We start from the raw sequence: 12,772 nt of genomic DNA on the forward strand, positions 1-12,772 counted from the left end.
TGTCTACTAGGTGCACCTCTGGCAATCCTGACTCTCAAAGCAAGGAGGATCTGAGGGACAACAGGCAGGAGGAAAATCGATGACTCTTCCATCTGTTCTCTCTCACTTGGGTCATCAACTTTCATCCTCTACAACACCCTAGATAATGAAGGGTGTCAAAGGCAATTCTCCGTTCCCAGGGGAACTAACCCAACAATTACCTGCTGTACTTGCTTGCATGGACCGGGATCTCCAAGCAACGATAAACAGAACACAATTCTAAGACATAAGAACTTCCCCTGACTCAAGAGAGTAAGAAAACAGGTACAACATAAAAGTATCTAGCAAGAAATTCTAGTCAATGTTGAAAAAAGATTGTTATTACACCAGTAAGTTCAAACTCACTTTCTAAAAACAGTTTTAGGACAGGCTACCTGACATCAAATATTTCTTGTTCAGTTCTTAACTTACCTTCTATTTCAACACTTCTGGAGCAAGTGTTTACTCTAATAGACAAAAAAAAAAAAAAAATCTGGACCTAAACCTAAATGTGAAAATGGGTCCACAGGCACACTTTTAACAATTTTTTTCCAAAGAAATATGTTGAATCAGCTTTACCATGTAGAGCTATGGGTTCCCAGAAGGGTTGCAAATGAGTCTCTAGAGATGAGCCAGTTTCCATTGAAGTAGCTTGGATAGGGCACACTCCAGACAGTCTTGGGGAAGCTCTTGAGTTTCATGATGGAGGAACCTTTCCACATTAGGAAGCTGATCAAATCTTCTCTAGAAATAGTTGGGTATTTTTAAACCAAGCCAGCACATCCTACTGCTCTGCTGATAGCCAATCTGAATTCCAGTATCAAAACTTCACTGTGGGTCTCCACACTTTTCTTTGTAGAGGCTGGTGAGGGTGGCAGTTGCGTTTCAGGAGGGGACCCAGAAACAAAGTGCTGGCTGCTAACACACTCAATATTATTAGAGCTGGGCCACCGCAGTGGCCGAGTTCTGGAAGAGGTGCCACAGCTTGTGCTGCCTGTGCTCAGGCTGCAGGGTGGCCACTGCCTCCTCCTGCAGCTGCTAGCCTTGCTGGGCCAGGGCCAGGCACTGCTGCGCCCACTTGAAAAACCATGCTTGGGCCAGTGCTCCTGGGTCTCTGCCTTGCCCTCCTCCTTCTACTCCTCCATCCTCTGGGGCCTCCCTGCCATGGCCTTGCTGTCGCTGCTGCCACATCCTCATGGAGTGGCCAGGTGGGGGGCCTAGTAGCAAGCAGAGCTTCTCGTGAAGGCCCAGGCCTCCTGCATCCCAATGGCCTGTGACCCCGCCCCTCAGCCCACCAAAGCCAGGTGACCCCCCGCCCTGGACCTCTGGCCCTGCTGAGGCCCCACTGAGGGCCCTTGCCTCACCTGCTGTGCCCACCTACCACCCTCACTCCTTGGTCCTGTGGCCTCCCTAAGTTGACCAATGGGGCATGAGCCACTGGAGCCCGCACCAAAGTCTCATTTTAGAAGCTTTCATGAAGAGGCATTGGTACATTGAAGACAAAAGAAAAAAAAAAGAAAAAAAATGCCATTTTGGGGGGATGGAATGCTGATGTGGGTACAGGTGACAGGTGCCTCAGGAGACATCAGTGCATTGCTTGACATTATTAGATCAGGGGCAGGCTGTCCCTCTGTCCCAACCTTCAGAACCATTATAGTGGAGGTAATTGAGTATGTTAGAGTTATTTAGGGAACCAGAACCAGTAGGTTGTGTGTGTATGTGGAAAGGGATTTATCATAAGCACTTGGCTCATGCAGTTAGGGAAGCTGACAAATCCCAATTTTTACAGTGTGAATCATAGAGCTGGAGACCCAGGAGAGCCAATTGTGGAGTCTAGTCTGAGTTCAAAGGATAGAGGACCAGAAGAGGCAATTGTGTAGTTGACCCTGGAGCTGGCAAACTCAAGACCTAGGAAGACTCAATGTTTTAGACTAAGTTCAAAGGCAGAAAAAAGTTGATGTCCCAGGTGGATGGCCATCAGGCAGAAGGAATTCTTACTGGACCTTTTTATTCTATTCTGGCCTTCTACAGATTGGGTAAGGCCCACTCACATTAAGGAGAGTAATTTCTTGACTCAGTCTATGGATTCAAATGCTAATATCATCCCCAAACACATTCAGATACAGCCAGAACAGTATTTGACCCAATATTTGGGCACTATGAGGCCCATTCAAATGGACACAAAGTTAACCATCACAGCAGGGGAGGGCTGATGGGGGCATGCTCCTTTCCGCAGAGGTCTTGGACTTTTGGTGGGTTTACTGGAGGACATGTTGCCAGACTGGCAGTGAACTAGACAATGTCCTTTTTCTGGGTCACAAAAGGGAGGTAATGGCCTCTTTCTGCAGCTTCCTTGGCTCTTGAAGGCTGACCACCAGTGCTAAGATGGACCTTGCCTATTAGGGCAGGCCAATGTGAGAGCTATACCACTAGTTGGAGTGACATGAATGGACCCAGGCGAGAAAGGTCAAGGTGTCTTTTCATATGTGAAGAAAAGGGAAGCCAGGTGACTTGGAGGTAGACAGTGAAGGAAGGATGACTCTTCCAGCTTCCACTTCTAGACCATCTTCTTGCCTGGGGGGTGGTGAGTTTGCCCTCCCCTTTTATAATGCCCTGGTGACTTTTCCCACTGCTGGCCATCCTACTCCTCCAAGGAGCTGCTTTAAATTTTTACTTTTTTTTTCTTTGAAAAGAAAGCAGTCAGCATAAGACTTTGCTCATGATGAACATCAAACAGAATTATGCAGCACTTATAAAAGCAATTGCTTGATAAAGAACCAAAAAGAGGGGAGTCTGACCCTTTCTAGACAAATCTTACCCACATATTGCAAAACCTCTCTTAATAATCTACCAATTGGATTTTGTGTCAGTCAACAAGGGTAAATAAATTCTGCTCCTGAGTCAGAACACTTCTTCATTATGCTAGAAGCAAGTAAAATCTTCATGAAGACTTTCATATTATTATAATTTGTAATAAAAATAGCTGATATTCATAAGGGCTTTCATAAGGTGCAATATAATTGGTGTTATGTGTCTAAGACAGACTGTATGGTGTTTACCTGACATACAACATCTCATTTAGTCCTCAGAATAATCCCGTGGGAAAGAATCATGAAGAAACTATGATTGCTCCCATTTTGCAGATGAGTAACAGTGGCTTAGAGAGATGATAGAACCTGCCAGGATAGTCCATCCTGGTGAGACCAGCCATGTCCTACCCCAACAGAACACACAGATTTAACACACAGATGGCAGCACCAGTTTATATGCAGCTGTTATGGAAAGAAAGCTTTCACTTCAGTCAGAAGGCTCCAGCCAGATTCCTAGGATTGCAACAGATTGGAGAAGGCTTTGTTTTATAGACACCATGGTGAACAACCGTCCAGTGAGCCCAGCAGAAGCATTCCATGCCAAGCTGCATCACTTTTATTTCTACAGCTTGAGACATGATTGCATTTGAGAAAAGGAACTTCTCATTGAGATGTCCATCCCTCACCCCCAAATGCCTGGATGTATAAAGCTTGGTCATGTTCTCTGCCAGCTTTACCAGCTGGAAGGAGCTTGCAGCTTTCTAAAAGAAGAATGAAAACTAAACTCCCCGCCCCATTAACACCTGATTAAAATGGGGGTGTTAAGAGTGAGCAGTTTTGCATGACCTTGGAAGGAAAAACTGGCAATTACAAGAGCTCCCGCTAGGCAAGTGTTCCTCCCACATTCCTAGCTGAGCTGGCTTTTTTTTTTTTTTTTAAGTATCCACCAAATCAGAACTGAAGTTGTAGCTCAGTGGTACAGCACCTGCCTAGCCTGTGTGAGGCACTGGGTTCGATTCTCAGCACCCTATATAAATAAAGGTTCATCAACATGTAATAAAAATATTTCAGAAAAATCATCCAACAAATTACCTCCCCTACTCTGTTTACCGAATTGTTCCCTAATGTAGTTTCAAATGCAATATGTACCACTGTTAATGATTTACCTACCATCAACCTCCAGGGTGGTCAGAACCTCCAGGAGGTTCACCCTTATGTAAGGCAGCAGTATAAACTTTCCATGAACATAAACATGTCTCCCTAGTAGCAGTTGTGGGGAAAATGTGGCAGTTTTCCACTTAGATTTTCATAAAATATTGGGGAGGGAAAGGAGTTTTCCAAAGGTGTGTCATTAATGAAGTTTTTTTTTTAATTTAAGATAACTTAAAAAATATTTTTAGGGGCTGGGGATGTGGCTCAAGCAGTAGCGCGCTAGCCTGGCATGCGTGCGGCCCGGGTTCGATCCTCAGCACCACATACAAACAAAGATGTTGTGTCCGCCGAAAACTAAAAAATAAATATTAAAAAATTCTCTCTCTCTCTCTAAAAAAAAATTTAAAAAAATATTTTTAGTTGTAGATGGACACAATACCTTTACTTATTGACTGGTGTGGTGCTGAGAATTGAACACAGGGCCTCACATGTGCGAGGTAAGTGTTCTACCACCAAGCCACAAACCCAGCTCCTAATTAAGCTTTTCTTTGAAAGGTTTCATCTGATGCCAGAAGGCAAATAACCTGCACTTACATTTTTGATTCAACAAGTTTGCAGAAAACTACCTACAATGAAACTGCCTATAAAATATTTCATGCCTTAGTGTTTCCTTAGCACAGTGTTGATTATATTGCTGCCTATTACCATCACACACTAGAGCTTCAGAATCTCCCTCCCTTACAGCATACTACAGTTCATCTGCCTTCCCAGCTTCCTACCCTCTCAAAAATGGGATCCTAGTCAATCAGGAATAATGACATATTGAAAGCAGCCTTTGGTTTTAATAGCTAGAAAGATGTCATTATTATTTTTTTAAATGTTAAATTGTTAGTTTCTATCACTGTCCTAAATTCCTGCCATAACTTTCAAACAAATTTTAGGTGGAACTCTGTCATGTCCCTGGCTGCTTTTTTAGAACATCTACAATTTATAGTATATGGTTTATCTGACAGGTAAAGTGGCGCTTGTTTTTATTTGTATTTATCACATTGTTCAAAGGGAAGTAGATAAATAGAAGTCCTTACCTAAGGCCTTGATTCTACAGACTCACAGCGATTCTGGAATGGCATCATTCCCCAATAACTTTTGAGAATTATCTTTATTTTAATACTTTGGGAAAGAGATTAAAAAAAAAACCATGCACTTGCATCTCTTTACTAAAGGAACAAGAATACTTCTCAAAGCATTGAAGCAGAAAACCTATACTGCTGAAAGATGAAATCCTAAAACTTCTATCTCAGGAAGAGTGAGAACAAAAATGTGGAGAGTGTGGACCACATGAATTATTAGTATAGATCGTTGAAGAAACAATACAGTCATACTGAGGGGAGATCCACATTCTCATCAACAGTGAACTTGTGACAGACCCACCTGAGAAGCTTAAGTTTCCAAGCAGAAAGGCGCAGGAGGATAAGAATTTTACCAAGGAAATTGAAAAGTTCCTAAACTGCTACCTGCTCTTCTTCTTCCTCCTCAAACTCTCCCAGTTCCTCGGTGGTGGCCTCCTGATACTGCTGGTACTCGGAGACCAGGTCGTTCAGGTTACTCTCGGCCTGGGTGAACTCCATCTCGTCCATGCCCTCACCCGTGTACCAGTGCAGGAAGGCCTTGCGCCGGAACATAGCCGTGAACTGCTCAGAGATGCGCTTGAAGAGCTCCTGGATGGCCGTGTTGTTGCCGATGAAGGTGGCTGACATCTTGAGGCCCCGCGGCGGGATGTCACACATGGCCGTCTTCACGTTGTGGGGGATCCAATCCACAAAGTAGCTGCTGTTCTTGTTCTGTACGTTGAACATCTGCTCGTCCACCTCCTTCATGGACATGCGGCCTCGGAAGATGGCAGCCACTGCCAGGTAGCGACCCTGGCGGGGGTCGCACGCGGCCATCATGTTCTTGGAGTCAAACATCTGCTGGGTGAGCTCGGGCACCGTCAGGGCGCGGTACTGCATGCTGCCCCGGCTGGTCAGGGGCGAGAAACCGGGCATGAAGAAGTGCAGGCGTGGAAAGGGCACCATGTTCACGGCCAGCTTGCGCAGGTCTGCGTTCAGCTGGCCCGGGAAGCGCAGGCACGTGGTGACCCCGCTCATGGTGGCCGACACCAGGTGATTGAGGTCCCCGTAAGTGGGGGTGGGCAGTTTCAGGGTGCGGAAATGGATGTCATACAGGGCCTCGTTGTCGATGCAGAAGGTTTCATCTGTGTTTTCTACCAGTTGGTGGACAGAGAGGGTAGCATTGTAGGGCTCCACCACTGTGTCCGACACCTTGGGCGAAGGCATGACGCTGAAGGTGTTCATGATGCGGTCTGGGTACTCCTCTCGGATATTGCTGATGAGCAGGGTGCCCATGCCGGATCCAGTGCCACCCCCCAGTGAGTGGGTCAGCTGGAAGCCCTGGAGACAGTCACAGCTCTCTGCCTCCTTCCTCACCATGTCCAGCACGGAGTCCATCAGCTCGGCTCCCTCTGTGTAGTGGCCCTTGGCCCAGTTATTCCCTGCACCACTCTGGCCTACCAGAGGAAAAGAGAATATTAGGCACAAATATACAAGAATTCTGAATGGTGTCATTTGCACGGTGGAGAAGGTAGGACTAGGACTGGAAAATAAAACACCCCAAGATAGTGTGGCCATACATTGATAACTTTCATCTCTCCCAAAATAAATCCTTCCTAGATGCTGGAAGGGAGAAAGTGTCTCATTAAACCTAGAATGATAATCTCTAGGAAACACTATTTTCTTCCAAAATAACTCCTCTCCAGGTGCTGGCCACTGACCCCCAACCCTGAAACTCAAATTCCTGAGTGCCCAGACTGACAAGCTAACCAAATCACCCATGACCTATATAAACTCAGTCCCCTCCTTTGTTCAGTGGTTCATTTTCCACCAGGAAAGTGGGTCCATTCCCATAGGTATAGTCCTGTTCCTGAATAAAAGGCTGATATGACCCATGAATTTGCATCCAGCCCGATCTCTTTGTGCTAACAACTAATCCTAAATAACCTTTTAGAGATGCTTTTGTTTCCTAAGACTGTCTGCACCCTCTCTCTCCACCAACTGGTAGAAAACACAGATGAAACCTTCTGTATCAGTGACCCTCAAAAATGCTGGGAATCATCTTAAAGTAAGAAAAGCAGGGAAGAGAAAATGTTTAACGAAATTCATCTGCTTCTCAAACTAGGGAAAATGGTTCAATACTCTAATGAAGTACAAATAGACAGGAATGGCACAGTGTGATCAGAGGGGCAAGGGGCTCTAGGCAGTTGTCTAAATCTTGCTCACATGCTGTGCTTTTGGCCTTCATTGCCTAACAGTAATTAAGTGAGTTCAACAGATGCTTTGAAGTTACCTGTAGCCTGTTGAGCCTCATTAGAAGCTTTTTTTGCTCTTGAGACTTTCCCTTCAGAGGCTGGAATGGATTCTGGCATTAATCCCTGAGCTGTCCAGAGTGACCAGAAAAATGCCCCCACCCCCACGGGCTGGAAGGGATTAGGCCAGGACTGGGGCCATCTGTGGACACAGTCTCTCCTGCACACTGATCACTGAGAACTGTGAAGTGTATGGCTGTTAGGAAGAAGGTGAGTCATGGTCCCATGGACCATGAGGACATACCAAACACAAAGTTGTCTGGCTTGAATATCTGGCCGAATGGTCCCGATCTCACCGAGTCCATTGTTCCTGGCTCTAGGTCCACTAGGATGGCCCGAGGAACATATTTGTTGCCTATAGGAACAAAAGCTGACTTATATTTGTGCTTGACAAAGAATTGTGGGTAGGGTCATAATTCTGTATAGTTCTCACAGAAGGATTTATTACAGAAGATTCCAATATTTGAGACAAAAGGGAAAAAGAAAAAGAATGCTTAGCCTGCTTAGTCATGTTTAAAAAAAATACAAAAAACAAAAAACAGAACTATTCAGGAACTATAAAGTATATCTTTTTATGCTGGCATTTTATATTAATGTACAAAAATGCATTTCTTTGTCATTTGTATGCTCCTAGAACATTTCCTCTGTCATCATTCGGAAAGCAAGTTTAATATCCAATATACTCACCAGCTGCTTCATTGTAGTACACATTGATTCTCTCCAGCTGTAAGTTACTATCTCCATGATAACTGCCAGTGGGGTCAATGCCATGTTCATCACTGATGACCTCCCAAAACTGAAAGGAAAAAAAAGAATCACTCCATGTCCCAGCATCCTGTCACTGGAATGCCTTGGTCAGACAGTCAAGAATCCTAGACTAAGACCACAGAGCTGTGGCCTGTATTTCTCATATCAATTTCTTCCTAGTGGCTGGGAAATCCACAGAACAGGAGCCATATATGGTCACAGACTGAAGGGCTGGAATGACATTGGAAGAGAAGGAAGCAACAATACAGATCCTCTTGTAGGAAGCAGTGGACACAGTGGGGCTGTTCCTCCAGGCAGGTTTGAATGTCCCTGAATCCCTACTGATGGGTTCTAGCAGGACCAAGGATCAAGTGGCCCCACTCCTGGCACAAACCCCAGGCAGCTTTTACCAGCAAAGGTTGATGCCAGGAATGTACATGTTGGCCTCTGGATCCTAACCCTGGCAGGCAATGGGTGAATGTTGATAGGCAGGATCCTGGGAGGGCATCTGAGTGGCAGGGGAAGAAACTGGCCACCATGAGGAAAAGTGTTTCCCTGGGTAATTTAAAAGGCATTGATTTAAGGCACACATAGCTGCATCACCATATTCACGGTGGCAGGTTGTGTTGCCCTGTGGCCTCACCATGGCACCTGGCAGCTGGTGACCCCAGTTTTCTCCCGACTCCACTCTCATCCTTGGGGCCCCTGGCCCCGGCCTGTGTCACACAGGGTCCACGCCCCAGTAATGTGCCCACCTTGGCGCCGATCTGATTGCCGCATCGGCCTGCCTGGATAAGCACAATTTCACGCATGATGACAAAAGCAAGTGAAGGAGTGCAGGTGAAGGCCACTTTAGAGCTGGTGAAGGCCCCGACTTGGTTGAGCAGAGACTTGCCTGGGCCAGCAGCTCTGCTTTTATATCCTGGACCCACCCAGCCCTGGTGATGTAATGGTGGTGGGCGGGGAAATGAGAAGTTACAGATGAAAGGGATTTGAGTTGAAGGAGCAAAATTGCCTCTGTACAGCCCAAGGTGATCCCCTCATCATGAATATGAATTATACTTGCCATATTGATTTGGTCTATATCAGAGGTGGAAGTAAAAAATCCAGTTACCCGTGGGGAGTCTCTGGGCTCAGTTGGGTGTCTTGGTTATTGGTACTTTAGGAAGCCAGACCTGGGAGTACCCCCAGCATGTAGGCAGGTGCCTGGTGCCTCCTCTCAGGCTGGGATTGATCTCCTAGACTCTCTACCCTTTTTCCATTGAACAAACTTCTGGGCCCCCACTGGACAGCTTGTGCCACTGATACTCTTCTCCATGGCATCGCCTCCACCTTCAACCACCCCTGCATCCTATTCCACACTACAGCACAGTGCTTACTAATAAATGAGCTTTTAAGTTACTTGCCCTATGCTAAACACAGGTTCATCTAGTTCCAAAGACCATGTTTTCTTTCCCAAACAGTAGGTGTGTGAGGTGAAATTGTAAGATGGCCCCAAGATTCACCCGACCTAGGTGCACACATCTTTTCCCAATTGTTCAATCAAACACTCATCTAGGAACTCCTGTTAAGGATTTTTACAGGTATAATTAAAGTTCCCAATCAGTTGACATCAAGGTAGAGAGATTATATGTGCCTTCTCTATTCAAATGAACCTATTTATTTATTTATTTGTTTTGGTACTAGGAGTTGAACCCAGGGGCACTTAACCACTGAGCCATATCCACAGCATTTTTTATCTTTTTATTGTGAGACAGGATCTCACTAAGTTGCTGAGGCTGATCCTCCTGCCTCAGCCTCTTGAGCCGTCAGGAATACCGACATGTGCCACCGTGATCGGCCAGATGAGCCTTTTTCAAGCGAAGAATTTTTTTCCAGCTGGTGAGAGAAGAGTGTGTGTATTTTTATCCATAGAAACCTTTTCTGATGGCTTAAAGGATGGGCTACACTGTTGTGGAAGGGTCCATGTGTATACATTTCAGGTATCCCTGAAATCTTTCTGGGGATCCTAATAGAGCAGAAGGCACCCAAAGGCTGCTCAAAATGGTGGATGTACCTGCTGCATTTGACATGATGCTAACTCATAGAAACATTCGTGCAGACAGAGCAAAGAAAATGGGACTTGACCAATTGGTGGAACCCCTGGACCAGGAGTAAAAGCTCCAGAAAAATGGACAATTGAATAACTCGAAGAGGTTATAGTTACTTTTGCTAATGGACTAGTTGATAAGAAGCTCTCTCCTAAGAGATACAAGGGATTGGTTGAAAAACCAACAGCATATGCCATGACTCTTCCATTTGTTAGACCACACATTTACAAAATCATGGAAAAAGAAGTGTGAAAGCAGACCAAAGGCCTTTATCTTGCCCCTCTGAAAATAATTGATGTCATAAAAACTGGACTTGAACAAAGAAGTGATGCTGGTTATCTTACTGAATCACCAGAAATTTGGAGAGTTGGCATTGACTAAAGAATCAAAGGCCTTGTTGGTACTTTACCATGGCCGAGTCCTACGCCAGAAAAATAAATTTGGAGCCCCATAGAAGTATGTTAAGCATTTAGCTATTCTTGGTGCAGGGTTAATGGGAGCTTCCATCACCCAATCTCCATGGACAAGGGGCTAAATACCCTTCTTAAAGATACTACAATAGCTGGAGTGGGCCAGAGACAGCAATGAGTGTTCAAAGAATTGAACGACAAAGTGAAGAAGAAAGCTGTAACATCATTTGAAAGGATTCCATCTTCAGCAACTTGATTGGGCAGCTTGATTACCAGGGTTTTGAAAAGGCTGATGTGGTGATTGAAGCTGTTTTTGAAGACCTCGGTGTTAAGCACAAAGTGCTAAAGGAAGTAGCTCACTGTGTCTTTGCCAGTAACTCCTCTGCTCTCCCAATCAATGAAATTGTTGCTGTCAGCAAAAGACCTGAGAAAGTAATTGGCATGCACTACTTCTCTCCTGTGGTCAAGATGCAGCTACTAGAGATCATCACAACCAAGAAAACATCCAAGGAGACAACCACTTGTACTGTAGCAGCTGGTCTTAAGCAGGGGAAGTTCATCATTGTGATTAAGGATGGATGTGGCTTAAGATTTTAAGGATACAAGACACCTTATATGTCTTATATCCATGTCTTATATCCATGATGATCGAAATCATATGAATCCTCCAGGAAGGAGTTGATCTTAAGAAGCTGGATTCTCTGACCACAGGCTTTGGCTTTCCTATGGGTGCTGCCACCCTGGCAGATGAAGTTGGTGTGGTTATAGTGAAACATATGGCAGAAGATCAGGGCAAAGCCTTTGGGGAGCGGTTTGGAGGTAGAAGCCTAGAACTGCTGAAACAGATGGTGTCCAGGGCTTCCTGGGTTGCAAGTCTGGGAAGAGCTTTTACATCCATGAGGAGGGCTCGAAGAATAAGAGTTTGAATTCTGACATGAATAAGAATTTTACAAGTCTGAGGCTTCCTGCAAAGCCTGAGGCCTCCTCTGATGAAGATATTCAGTACCATTGGTGACAAGATTTGTGAATGAGGTAGTCATGTGCCTACAGGAAGGGATGTTGCCAAACCTGCAGAGGGAGACATTGGAGCAGTCTTTGGCCTAGGCTTCCTCCCTTATCTTGGAGGGTCCTTCTGTTTCACGGATCTATATGATGACCAGAAGATAGTGGACCAGCTCCAGAAGCATGAAGCTGCCTATGGAATACAGTTCATCCCATGCCAGCTGCTCACTGACCTTGCCAACAACCCCAGCAAGAAGTTCTACTAGTGAGCAGTTCCTCCCACCTTGCTCCATCAACACACTAGCCCAGATGCCAGCAGCACTGCTTCTACAGTGCCATCTGGGTGTATCAGGAAGCAGAAGGAAGACCAAGTGTGACCTTGAGTTTGCTCCTTAATTAACGTGACTTCAGCTCTGACCATCTCCTTCCTGGTGAAATCTGACTGTGAATGAGAATTTGTACTTCATATCAGAAAGTAGGACCCACTATGCTGCTTTTATAAACCCTGAAGCCCAAATCAGTAGCTAAGAGCCATCTGGAGCCACCTTTGTTGCCTGTTCCTCCTGGAAAGCTAGCGAGCTAGCAATAGCCAATGGTGGTGACAGCATTTCTGTACTGAGCCGAACACAGGACAACAATAAAAACCAAACTATCATCCTAAAAAAAAAAAAAGGTTCAGAGGAGAAATTTTTGGGTAATGACAGCCTTAACCCAACCAGAAAATTAATCACCTGATGGGATTCAGTGAGTTGGTAACTGAAGGCAGGTGGAGTGTGGCTGGAGGAGGTGGGGTATTGGGGCGTGGCTTTGGTGTCTATGTTTTGTATCTGGCAAGTGGAGTCTCTCTGATTTCTGATCATCATGTGAGCTGCTTTCTTCTGTCATGCTCTTCCATCATGATGTCGTGCCTCACCTTGAACCCTGAGGAATGGACTCAGCTGCCTATGAACCAAGACCTCTGAAACTGTGAGCCCCCAAATACACTTTTTCTCCCTAAAATTATTCTGGTCAAATCTTTTAATCACAGCAACAAAAAAAAGCTGACTAAAACATGATGTATATCCTCTTGTATACTTCAAATCATCCCTAGAATACTTAAAATACTTGGTACAAGAATAGGAG

At 45.2% G+C, this 12,772-nt stretch overlaps 1 protein-coding gene and 2 pseudogenes across 3 annotated transcripts; 1 reads left to right on the forward strand and 2 right to left on the reverse strand.

The window, feature by feature from the left end:
* Nucleotides 1-509: 509 nt before the first annotated feature.
* On the reverse strand, nucleotides 510-1,163 carry LOC107146288 (annotated as a pseudogene).
* Nucleotides 1,164-5,215: 4,052 nt separating this feature from the next.
* LOC107146249 (tubulin beta-4B chain-like) lies at nucleotides 5,216-8,960 on the reverse strand. Of its 2 annotated transcripts, XM_048786591.1 has the most exons (5): nucleotides 8,904-8,960; nucleotides 8,089-8,197; nucleotides 7,646-7,756; nucleotides 6,455-6,546; nucleotides 5,216-5,848 (listed from the first exon to the last, which is right to left on the reverse strand). In XM_048786591.1, exons 1-5 carry the CDS (start codon nucleotides 8,958-8,960, stop codon nucleotides 5,483-5,485), a joined length of 735 nt encoding a protein of 244 aa, XP_048642548.1. In that variant the 3' UTR covers nucleotides 5,216-5,482. The 2 variants fall into 2 exon arrangements, with proteins under 2 accessions (XP_048642548.1, XP_048642549.1); XM_048786592.1 differs by lacking the exon at nucleotides 7,646-7,756 and having other exon boundaries at nucleotides 5,216-6,546.
* A 1,032-nt stretch (nucleotides 8,961-9,992) lies between these two features.
* Nucleotides 9,993-12,293, forward strand: LOC107146082 (annotated as a pseudogene). Its single transcript, XR_007341642.1, has 3 exons — nucleotides 9,993-10,029; nucleotides 10,131-11,232; nucleotides 11,268-12,293. The product of XR_007341642.1 is annotated as a trifunctional enzyme subunit alpha, mitochondrial-like (transcript).
* Nucleotides 12,294-12,772: the final 479 nt, after the last annotated feature.

This window comes from Marmota marmota, unplaced genomic scaffold, assembly GCF_001458135.2.
Source record: "Marmota marmota marmota unplaced genomic scaffold, marMar, whole genome shotgun sequence".
Classification (NCBI taxonomy): Eukaryota; Metazoa; Chordata; class Mammalia; order Rodentia; family Sciuridae; genus Marmota; species Marmota marmota.